Genomic DNA, 12,581 nt, shown 5'->3' on the forward strand with positions numbered 1-12,581 from the left:
TTCCTGACGTCCTGCTAAATAAAGAGCTCCTCTACACTATTTATTAGGTCAAATTGTTCATCATCTCTTCTATTTAGCCTGTGGATGGCTAAATAGCAAAGATTATTACTGATACATAAATAGCATAGATTATACACTATTTGGATGACCTCCAATTAAACAGCCATGTTCATATACTTAAAACTTCCACTGCCACATGAGCATGAGGATCTAATTCAACATAAGATGAGCACACTTCAGCCCTCATGCACAGGACATACCTCTGCCACAACAGACTCCTCTCAATCCACTTAGTTTGTACCAGGCCTAATACTTCTCCATTGCAAAGCACTACAATGTCACATCACAAGGTATTTAGACCCTAAACAAATACTAAGCGGCATATTTACAAGCCTCTATCTTAACAGGAAAGTCATTTCATTGATGTTACTGTGGTGATTGGGGCTTCACCTTACTTAGAAGGCAATGGTAAGCCACCTAACGTGGCTTAACACTGCCTTGTAAAAAAGGCACCCTTTTACGTTATACTTAGCGTGAAGGGGATGGGCAATGGGTGTTGCGGTGGGCGTTCAACAGCAAAATCCATTGATTTTGACGCTGCACTCCTAACTCCCTGCGTATTTTGGTTAAAAGATTCGCTCAACAAGTTGAATTTAAAAAAATCTTTTATTATGTCGTGTGGGCCAGGGAAACGACAGCTTACCTCCATCTCAGTGGGAGGCGATATATTACACTCTACTAGCTCATTCCCATATCTAGGGATGGACTTTGCTGCAAACGGCTCATGGACTGGACATTTGGCCCACTCCACGAGCAAGTTCTCAAAGGCCATCAACTCAATTCTCAGCCTACCACGCCCGAGGAAAATAGGTGCCACTAAGGCTATTTTAATTTTTTTTAAATTGCAGTGCGCTCCAGTGGTTACATATGGGGCAGAGATATGGGGCCTGGCAAAACACCACTGCATCTAATTAGAAGAAAATCGATTTTGCTGAAAAATCTTGGGTGCACCGATCTTTACTTCTGAGTATATCTGTCACAGGGAACTAAATTTGCACTTTATTTGTGATTTTATTGAGACAAGACCAGCGTCATTTTGGCTCTCCATTTGGAGGAATAATTCAGCCACTTTGACGCAAGAAATCATAAGTGACTGTCTCAGTTGTGACAAAGGTATGGAGATCCCCTGGCTCTCAGGAGTTTACAAGAGCCTATGTAGCGTGGATAAAGGTAATCTTTTCCTGGACCCCACTAGAATCGAGCCTAGCGATAAGAAGGAGCTAAAATCTGCACTTTACAATCTAGATAGGACAAAAAAGGTACTTACTAAATCATCTGCGGCAGCATATATGAATAATGTATAGGTATCCTTTACCACTTTACCTCATCCTACCAATGACTAATTGGGAAAGATCCCCCTTGTTTCGCATAAGGGCCGGAAATGTAAGAGTCTTGTTATGTTTTCCCTTGGGTTATTGTTCAAAATCATATTGTAAACCTTGTCCTTGTGATGGAGAGAGCACACAAAATTATCTGCATTTTTTCTTCTTTTGCAAATTTTAATTAAAATATGTCAAATGGTTTTTAACTCCGTATTTTAAGAAACACAGACGCCTTTCCCTGGGGGAATCGTATCTGATGTTGTTTTCTCTGGACACCGAAGAATTAGTCTTCCGCACTAGCACTTTTCTGAGACTTGTTGTCCGTATTCGCCAAATGATGGAAAACCCATGAACTGTAGTTTGTTTTAATTGCCATAATAATCTGTTGCCTAAACTTGAAAGTCAGTACAAAGTTTTTAAATGGGATTTTATGATAATCTGTCATGTGGCTACTTTTATGAATTTTTGAAATTCGAATAAAGCCTTTTTGAATTGAATTGAATTGACAAGAGTGGCGTAAAATTAAGACAAAAAGTCATCTTGTCTTAATATGGCACCATGAGGAGAAATGCTTTATTTCTCCTCGTTTTTGCTTTTTCTATGTGTGTTGCATTGTGAAGCACACATAGAAACAACAAAATGCCATGCATGATTGTTTATGTGCAGGAAGATGTCCCTTCCTACACATAAACAATAATTTTACAAATGACGAGTTGCAACTTCTATATGTGCTGCGCAAAGCAACACACATAGATGTAAGAAATTGCCATTTAAGATTGTTTATGTGCAGGAAGAGACACCTTCCTGTACATAAACAATCATTCCCACAATGCAGGCACTATGGTGCAGGAGTGCCTGCATTGGCTCTAGGCAGCTGTAATTAGTGCCAGCACAGGGGGAAAAGCATTGCTGCACTGTATTGTTGTAAATGCGGTGCAGCCCTGCATTTCCAAAGTGGCGGAGCACGGCTTTAAGCCAAGAAGGCTAATGCCATGCTCCGAGTCTTTCCTTGTAAATATAACCCTTATTAACGTTAAGTGCTCCAAAATGCAGCTCAGGTTTCAAGTGAAAAGTAGGCAACATATTTAAATTATCTATACATGCCCAGAGATCTGAGATATAGTGAAAAAAAAACTTCTGTAGGCTGCAACTCCCTCTGAAAGTCTGGTGAAGTAACTAACATTTCACTTATGGTCATCTAAAACAAGCAAATTACTACATAAAAAAAAAAGCAAAAAGTAATTGTAACAGCATACATGAGATAAAAAATGTAATCTATTATTTTTCAATGTACTTTTGAGATTTAAAGTAGTTCCTCTTGTATGACTGACAATGCAAGCTCTCCATTGGAGGTAGACTGACACACCAAACAGCCAATAGTGCGAGGTGGGTGGTGCGAAACCAGCGAACTCTCTGTATATGTTTGGGAAGCGGTAACAACAGCTCTTGCAGACAGCTGTGCTGTCAAGCCATGCCTAAAACAAAAAGGAGCCTCAGGAGCCTTGCGTTGAACCCATTTTAAACCTACACCAGCTTGCTGGCCTTTAGAACCAAGATCAAATGTACATACCTGCAGCTCCGTTGCAAGGTTTGTGTTTACTCCTAGGATATCTTCCACCATATTCTCTGTCACTGGGAAGTTTTCCGGGATTTTGTTGCACCTCTTAATCAACATGGGATCCACGCCATTGAGGAACTGGTACCCAAAGAAAGCATCTTCTTTCCAGTGTTGAGACACATACTCTACGTGACAGAGAACACAGAAATGGTAATAAGATTACACTGGCTAGAAATAAATACTCTTTCCCCTTTGTGACTGCTGTTCTCATATGTTTTTCTCAGTTATCTCTTCAGAATCTGCAGCCCTACTTTTGTGATTTGCTGATTTAGAGCTTATTACTTTCCAGTGCATAAATGCCAATATATCCAACTCAGGTGGGCTTTTTTTTAGCAGATTACCCCCTCAAACTTCCTTTGCTTTAATATAAATCAATGGGGAAAATACATTCCCCTAATCTCCCACTTTCCAGGTTTAAAATGTTAGTATGTTTGCCAGGGACTGTGTTCGGCATGGAAGTGGCAATGTATCTGACCTCCTGACAAATAGTAAGAAATCTCAACTATTTACGCAGCAGCTGTCAGAATAGAAAGCAGAAATACAAAGATGGTCCACCAATCAGATAGTATAATAGTACATAAATCATAAGTACAAAGACTTCAGTAAAGTTCAATAGAAAATCCAGCATAGATCCGCCTTTTGAGGTGGGGAAATAGTGGACTCTATAACAGTTAAAATGCAGGTCCTTTTATAGGACTTTAGACAAAGGACTTCATACATACACTACATTAGAGCATGGTTCCCAGGATGTCATCAATGGGGAACAAGCAAGAACAAACATTTTACTACAGAATACATGTGAGGATTCTCTCATAAAGCTAGTACATCAGATTCAGCTATTCTTAGAGTCTATTCAGGTTGTTACAAAGTATGCAAGGCAGCCTGGCACAGCTAGGTCGTCTAGGGTTAGGTACATTGCATTCAGTGGGACTGGGAAAGCTTCACATTTTCAGTGTAAAAACTCACAATTCTTTTTTACAGCCAGGGAAAAAACAACAGCGGTGATCATGTAGTGTATGATGATGTGACCTCAAGAAAATGGCTTGACTTCTAATTCATTAAACACTACAATTAAAAAGCAACATATTCCACACATGTTAAATGTGCCTGCCGTAATGAAGAGTTCTCTCAAGGAATAGGCTGTTACCCATGTTAAATCGAACATCAGAACCTGCTAGTAACATTACCCAAGTTTAATAGAATGTCAGAACCTGCCAGTAACATGACCAAAAAAGCCACAGCAAACTAGCTCTGCACAGCTGCCCTCAATGCATTAAGCACAAGTGAGAGCAAAACAATGACTACCACCTTCCTACTGCCTACAATCAGCACAACAACATGATGTCTGCTGCCTGAGGACCCCTAGCACAACCCCAGATTTGAAGGCGTTTCCTGCTGGCTCAGCCTGCCAATCACTTCTGATTAGCACAGATAAGTCGAGGAGACTGGAAAAACTCCTAAGTGCTGCTTTGGAGGTAGAGTGTCAGAGTTGGTGGGATCATTGACGCTGCTAAAATTGAGAAAATAAATTGAATTCTGTTTTTTGCCAACCAGAATTCAATTCAAAATGACATGTGCATTTTTAAATTGTATCAAACAGAGTATAGTATATTGACCTTCTATTTTAGGGGCACTTTTCAGGCCTTTTTAGACCGTGGTATTGTTCATAAGGAACTAATTTCCAATATTTTCCCTTTTACATGCCCTTCATTGCTTCATTTCACTTGCAATGAAATATCACTCGAGATGCCACTCCACTGTGACTAAAACCATTGAAATGTGACACATAACAATCTGAAAATTTGGCAGCTATGCAACCACTGCCGCACTGGGATTTTAGCCGCCTGCCTAGAGTATCTTGGAAATTGTAATTTCCTTTTTAATATAATAAGCAATGTTTTGTGTGGGCAGGATTCTGTCGCTACTGGGCAATTGTTTCTGTCTATTTGATAAAAGGCTCATTTCTGTCCTCTTCTAGTGCATACCAAGGCAGTGAATGTAAATGTGTCTATCGTTGTGACAGTACCCCCTACAAGACCCTGCACCAGGGCCTGGTTTATTTGGACGTGTCTGATGAACAATTTCGTGTGGTATTATTGGCACTGGAAGCCCTGGATCAGTGTCATCTTTGTCTGTATAATGTGATAATGCATCTGCCTTGCCATTTTTTTTACCAGGATGATAGGTAATAACAAAATCATAAACTGTAAAAAAGAGTGACCATCCTAATTGTCTTACTGAAAAGGCTTTTGCTGAACGAAGAAACAATACATTTCAGTGATCAGTGTACACTGTGATGGGATGTGTCTGGCAACTATCGAACATGACAACCCTGACCTCTCAGGGATCATAGAAAAAGTACAATACTTTTTGCCAAGTCACTCGTGCTCACTTGGTCTCAGAGACATACACAGAATATATGGTGGGAACGTTTTCAATAAACATTTATTGAACCAGCGTCATTCTAGTATAAAACAAGTTTGCTGCTACAATCATTAGACAGAAACAGATGTATAACATTACAAGCACCAACAGAGTAAATGAATGGTAGAATTCTACCATGGTGCTAAAACAGTGAATATATACAGGCTTATAGATACATGTCAGTAATCATGAGTACTCCTACAATTGTTACCCTAGCTACGTGTCCCTGAGTGTAACTAGCATGAATATAACTATGAAGCCAAGAATCCCCGTAGGAAAGAGCTAACCCCATTACCTGATGAGAGAGAAAAGAACCCTGTCTTGGTCTTAAGTTGGACACCCCACAAGGGATGTCAGACCCCTGCGTGCTGGAGTGTCTGCATGTAGGGACTTCAGTGTCTAGTGTCAGCATGGAAGATTCTCCTTTGGTTTGTCCAGCAAATTTGTGGTACGTATATACCCAAAAGCTACCCTGTGTGGTTCTGACTCGATGTGTCATGGTACTGTGGGCCTGTCACTGAAGAATGACAATAGGGGTGACTTTTGTACACAGTTATTATGCATAAGATGGTAATACTGATGTGATACTACGAATCTTCGTGCCTAATAAATAAGGCTATTATTTTAAGAAAACCAACACAATATTTATTCTGCACCTAACTAGGTAAAAGGTCGACGCCAGAGCTGTTTTGTAGAGTAAGGTAGGACAAATGTAAGTAAAAGGTCTGTCATCCACCTAGGCCTATATTGGGAACATTGGGGCTCTTAACAAATTGCTTATCCGTAATGGTGTAGTTACATTAAGTTGGACTTCATTTCTTAGAGAAGAAGGCCACAGGATATCAATGCCAATAATAGGATCCTGCTGTGATAAAATAGCACCTATTGCAATGTCAGAATTATCAGCTTCGACATAGAAGGCCTGTGTGAGTGATATTGGGATGCCTTAAAATCGAGCTGCAAAGAAACACTCCTTCACTTTCTTAAAAGCATCTTCTGCCTCAGGTGTCCAATGATTTGGTGTACCTTTCTTCAATCATCTAGTGATGGGTGTTATGTTTGAGAAACCTTTCATAAAACGTAAATAAAAATTTGCACAACCCAGAAAACATTGTATGTAACTAATTTTCTTTGATGTGAGCCAGTCAACCACAGATTAAACTTCTTCAAATCCATTTGATACATGGAGAGATGGTGAATCCCAGGAATTCCCTCAGAAGCTACATGGAAGCTACACTTTTCAGCCTTTGAAGCACCAGGCTTACATGGTGGACAAGTTCAGAAAAAATAAGGGCATGGTTTAGATCTTGGGGGATGGATATCCCAATTGCCGTATTACAAGTGCATTATATCCTACGGCATTTGTAATACGGTGGGTGGGATATCAGTCACATTTGTGATGCAGTGTCCCATCTGCCAACATCTAAATCAGGCCCTATGTATTTTGGCAATGTATACAACAACAAACACATCTAATAAATTCTCTCAATACATCATTTGTAAAAAAAACTGAAAGGCAGCTGGGGCATTACAAAGTCTAAAAGGCATCACTTGATATTGAAATAGACCAAATTATTTCCCAAAAAGTTGCCTTCCATTCGTCACTTCACAAACTCGAACTAGATTATATACTCCCCATAAATCAATCAGGGAGAAAATCAAAGCATGCTTCACACGATCTATCAAAACTGGAATCAACGGCAAGAGATATTTGTTTTTATAGTAATACGGTTTAATGCTCTACAGCCAATACATGTGTGCACCTTGCACTTCTTCTTGGCTACAAAAAAGAGAGGAGAGGCAGCGGAAGACTGAGCTGGTCTGATGAACCCACAGAGTAAGTAAGTATCAAGATATTGTCGCAAATCAGTGGTTTCTTAATCAGTTAAAGCATAGATGTGGATACATGGTACTTGTGTCCTTGGTTTAAATATAATCTTCCAATCATATCAATCAATCAATCAATCAATCAGGGATTTGGGAAGAGCGCTACTCACCTTTCAGGGTCTCAAGGCACTGGAGGGGGGTATTGTACAGCAACCGTCCTAGCAAAAGAGCCAGGCCTTGAGGCTCTTCCTGAATGCTTGCAGAGTGGGGGATCGTCTCATGCTGAGCGGGAGTTCGTTCCAGGTGTTTGCCTTGATGTAGGAGTTGACTCTTCTTCCTGTTCTGGCTCTGTGGATGTGAGGGGTTTTGGCAAGGGTGAGGTCGGCAGAGGGGGTTCTTCTCCTCAGTGCATAAAATGAAACTCTCTCATTGAGTGTTTTGCGTATGGTGTTGTGGAGGGATTTGTAGTGTGAGTGATTAGCTTGAATGTCATTCTCTTCTTGATATGGAGCCAGTGGAGGTCTTGTAGGTGCTGAGTTATATGGTCTTGTGGTGGGATGCCGAGGACGAGTCTGGCAGAGGTGTTGTGGATGGTCTGGAGATTGCGGAGTAGGGATTTGTTGATACTGGCATAGAGGTCGTTTCTGTAGTCCAATCTGTTGGTTATGAGTGCGTGGGTGATGACCTTTCTGGATTCATGGGGGATTCATTTCAAGGTCTTATGGAGGATGCAGAGTGTGTTGAAGCACGTGGAGGAGACTGTGTTGATCTATCAGGTCATGGTGAGGGAGAAGTCGAGTATTATACTTGGATGCGGGTGTGGTTCGTGTTTGTGTGGGGGGTTGCCGAGGGCGGTCGGCCACCAAGTGTTGTCCCATGGAGCGGGGGCAGATCAAAGGATGAGGGTTTCAGTCTTCTTCCAGTTGAGCTTCAGGCTGCTATGTCTTTCATTCCTTCCTGGAAGCTGAGACTGCTGGTGTTGGGTTCCTTGGTGAGGGAGAGGATGAGTTTGGTGTCGTAGGCGTAGGATATTATGCTGAGTCCATGCTTTCTGACGATGGCCACGAAGGGGGCTATGTAGATGTTGAAGAGCTTGGGGCTGAGAGATGATCCCTGGAGTTCTCCGCAGCTGCTCTCTGTGGGTTCGGAAAGGAAGTGCGAGAGTTTGACTCTTTGGGTTCAGCCATTGAGGAATGAGCAGATCCAGTCTAGGCCAGTTCCCTGTATGCCGGCATAGTGGAGTCTGGCGGTGAGTGTGCTGTGGGAGATGGTGTCAAAGGCAGCCAAGAGGTCTAGTAGGTTGAGGGCTGTCATGTGGCCCTGGACGAGGAGAGTGTGGGTGTTGTCTGAGGCGGTCTTGGTGCTGTGGTTGCTGCAGAATCATATGAGTGATGATTAGCAAGGTCTCTGCTACAATCTTGCTGAAAATATCCAGAAAATCATGGCACTTCAATGCAAGCATTTGCTGAAGAATCAAAGGTGTCTATTGCTGGATATTTTTTGAGGCCAAGAGAAAACAAGAACTTGGAGCACTCCTCATTCTAGGATCTAATTTATCAGGTGAACAGCACAAGCATTTACAAATGCGGGAAGATAGCTGTTCCAAAAATCCCAAGAAATGACAGGATTGTGTTTTGCCAGCCAAGGTATACCCAACACTAACTGAAATTGTTGGCATCTATAAAATAAAATTCGATATTTTTGAAAGCAAACCATTAGAATTGGAACTATACAATGAGATATAGGCCAAGAGGTAAGAGAAGTCCCATCCACTACTCTGATTTGTTTCGTTTTTTCTTTCTGTTTAATTTTAATACCCAAAGACTGAACAAATGTCCAATCAAGCAAAATTACCAGTGGCTCCAGAATCAAATATTACAGACAAATATGAACATACCTTTTCTTGAATAAATAAGGATACATTTAAAGTAATATGGGCAGTTCTAGGTTGCAATGTGGTATTCAAGATTTATTTCATTGGAGTCAGGCTAACAGATGTGCTCAGTGGATTGACTTCCCACCCACCATCTGCTAAGCGTTATTTGTGTTCCAGAAATTGCCTTTTAGGGTACTTTGCTTAATTAAATGTTTGCCAGGCTCTACAAAAATTGCCTTCAATCTTATCTAGGAAACTCCAGTCTTTTACTGGGATTGATTAAATAGCGTATAGCGAAGTGGGAGGGATTTTTGCTTTAAAAACTGTAAGCAAATGTAAAAAGTGTCTTCGACCCATTGACCTATAAAATATGTGCAAGTCATTTCCATGTGTTACCGCTTTACAAGAACCATGTTCAATATGTGGCGTATTCTTTGTTTTGCCCGTTATTACTTTCCCTAAGTAGAGAAAAGAATCTACCCTTTCCGGCTTTTCAGGACAAATTTTCCAATTAAAATTAAATTACACAATTTTCCGCTTCTGCTACATTTCATAATCAGAATTGTACTTTTGTAAAATTGATCTTTAAGAACTGTGCCATCACATATTTCTGTAATGATGGCAACTTTTTATTCAGCCCATTAGAGGTTAAGTCCATAATTGCAATATAATCTGAGTACATAAGACATGCGAAAGGATGGCAACCTATCTCCGGAGCATCTCCTTCTAGTAAGGCTGCTACATACAAAGAAAAAAGTAATGGGGCTAATAAACAGCTTTGCTTCAGGCCATTTTCTGTGGATATTACTTTTGATTTCCTCCTATTAGCACCTGAAACAATGTTTGTGAGTGTAGTGCAATAATTAATTATAACAGGGGGATAGGCACTCCCATTTTATGCAATTTTTCCACAGTAATGGCCAGTCTACTTTATCCAAGGCTGGTGAAAAATCTATAAAGGCCACATATACATTTGACCTGTGAAAAATGGTGTACTTTTCCTCTATCAATTTCAGCATACTGATATTTTCAAGGGTGAAGTGATGTTTTCTAAAACCTACTTGCTCTATGGGGAGAATTTTCTCCTCCATCACCCAGTCAGTAAGATGATCAAGAATACTGTGAGCACATATTTTCTGCACCGCGTCTAGTTAGTCTATTTGCCAGTAATTACCTTGGTGATGTCTATGGCCTTTTTTAGGTCTCGCCTAGCGACGCAGTGCATGTGCTACTCGCCTTGGCGAGATCTATTGTTGTCGATTTCTTTGCCGAAGGGGGACAGGACATATGCACGCCCACCCTAAGTCTAACAGGTCTAACAGAGTAATACATTTGTGTAACAGCAAAAATAAAAAGGTTGCTTTGGTCTTACATCAATCCTTTTGAAAGAGGTGCCCACACGGTAATTAGCAATATTGTGACTCAAAGGTCATGGTTCTAAAATATAAGTGCCTTATACCAGAGTTGCGGTACTCTATTTGCCCTGCCATTATTCTTACTTGACCTACCCTGTCAAAGAAATAGAGGAGACAGTAAGAAAAAGCAGAGGAGATTGGGCACCTGGTCTAAATGGGCTCCCATATTAAAGCTTAATAAAGCTGACCCAATGTGCGGTAAAGAATGATTTTATAACTTGTTCATCTACTGTTTAGCCTTAAAAAACATCCTGGAGTTCTGGTGCAGGTCAATATTCCATCCAATTTACAAAAAATGTATTTTCATTTTATGTTTCCATGTTGCTTTGCGGGTGGCTGGGCGGGCGGGTCTGCTCTGCTCTCAGAGCAGGGAAGGGGAGGTGTGGAATGACTGTTTGGCAGGCCCTCTGGGGGCAGTCAAACAGTCATGCACAGGTTGCATGTTCTCCATACAGACTGCATTACAAGCAGTATGTAAAAAATGCCCAATACAACCAAACGGCGCTCAGACCAATCACAATGCTGCATTGCAGAGTTGTGATTGGTCAGGGGAGCCTTGGTGCTTCCTGGTCCCAGAGCGATAAGGTAAGTTATTTTTGTATTTGTTTTTTTAAATCCCTCCTCACCCCTGCCCCCTCCCGCCACCCCTGATTGGTGCCGGTCACCACTGAACTCAGTTAGATTCCGCAAATTATCACCCTCCGAGGAAAAAGCTAATTTCAATATGCTGACAATGTTGTTCTTCTATGTATTAGAGAGATAGGTTTACAGAGGCTATTAAACACCTTGAACACATACTGCAATTGACAATACAAATGCAGTGGTCTTTGGCAAAAAGTTTAAAAAAGGCAACTGGCACTTAGGGGAAATCTCAAGAAATAACAACAAAAAATATTTGGGAGTATGCCTGCAATATCAGGCTGCCCACAATTTACACCTTACCACTTTAAAACCAAAGATTGCATCTGTAATAGCTGCCTTCCAGTAGGAGTGGGCAGAATGTTTCATTCTGCCCACAGAAATGGCTGAATTTCTGGCCAAATTCCGCCAACCGCCACATGGCGGGATTATGAGAAAGATTTGGCGTCCCCTAGTGCCATTTTCTAACACGGGCGGTCGTGGCCAGTTGCTTTCATGCAAAACGTTATCTTCAACATTTACCCCACTATTGAAAGTCGTAAAAGCAAAATTCATGCCTACAATTGCATTTGGCACAGAAACTTTCTTAGATAGGTTTAGCTTGTTCCTCTATATATCACAATGCAAAGTATACTATTTTTCATTTCACCTTCTTTACCATGCGTTGCAGGCCATGGCTCTCGCGCCAGGACACTCCTCGGAGTAGCAGTGCACTCTAAAAATACCCCCACATAGACATAGTCATAGATTCAATTGGAATTCAGTTTGTTGGATCACGAAGTTGCTCAGAAAACTTCCCACCTCAAATATATGTTCTTCTGGAAAGCAAGCCCAGATGCGGTAAGATCTTCCATTTGGAAGGAGACACAATATGAGGAGCCTGCAAACTCAAATGCCTGGGAAAATCATTACCTGTGGGTATGAACTTTAATGAGAACAGTCCTCATGAAATAATGTTTTCTAAAATCTTTTGAACAACCTAGCACAATACTTCTGGTTGACTAGAGGCAAACAAAAACTTAGACACAGAAACTATTCTTGGATGTCAATTAACTCTTAGAAATGGCCATCGCCACAGGGCTTTCTATCTGAACATGGGAACAGTCCATCCCGAACTGCCAAGCCAGGTCTTCCCTGAACCGGAAACAAGCATCCTGGGACTGGTTTCTGGGTAACACCCTTCATCAGCCAGGCTAGCTTGAATCCAGTGGCAAATTGAGAAAGGAACCCATGTCTGGGTATATACTGCCAACTTAGGGTGAACATAGAAAAGACAAGGAAATGATGGATGGAGCACTGAAACCCATGAGGCACAGGGTCAAGACTGATTTGCATATAACTGGGTCTGAACTGAGGTGGCGAAATGAGCTAAAGAATGATGATGGCTTCAACCCAGATCT

General features: G+C 41.2%; 1 protein-coding gene across 1 annotated transcript in view; it reads right to left on the reverse strand.

Annotated features, from left to right (window-relative positions):
- Positions 1-12,581, reverse strand: part of LOC144799577 (hydroperoxide isomerase ALOXE3-like) — a 167,661-nt gene that overhangs the window by 109,911 nt on the left and 45,169 nt on the right. The window contains exon 6 of the mRNA XM_078670949.1: positions 2,953-3,125. Coding sequence (XP_078527075.1) covers positions 2,953-3,125 — 173 coding nt within the window. The remainder of the gene's footprint in view (positions 1-2,952; positions 3,126-12,581) is intronic.

Source organism: Lissotriton helveticus, chromosome 12 (assembly GCF_964261635.1).
Source record: "Lissotriton helveticus chromosome 12, aLisHel1.1, whole genome shotgun sequence".
NCBI lineage: Eukaryota > Metazoa > Chordata > Amphibia > Caudata > Salamandridae > Lissotriton > Lissotriton helveticus.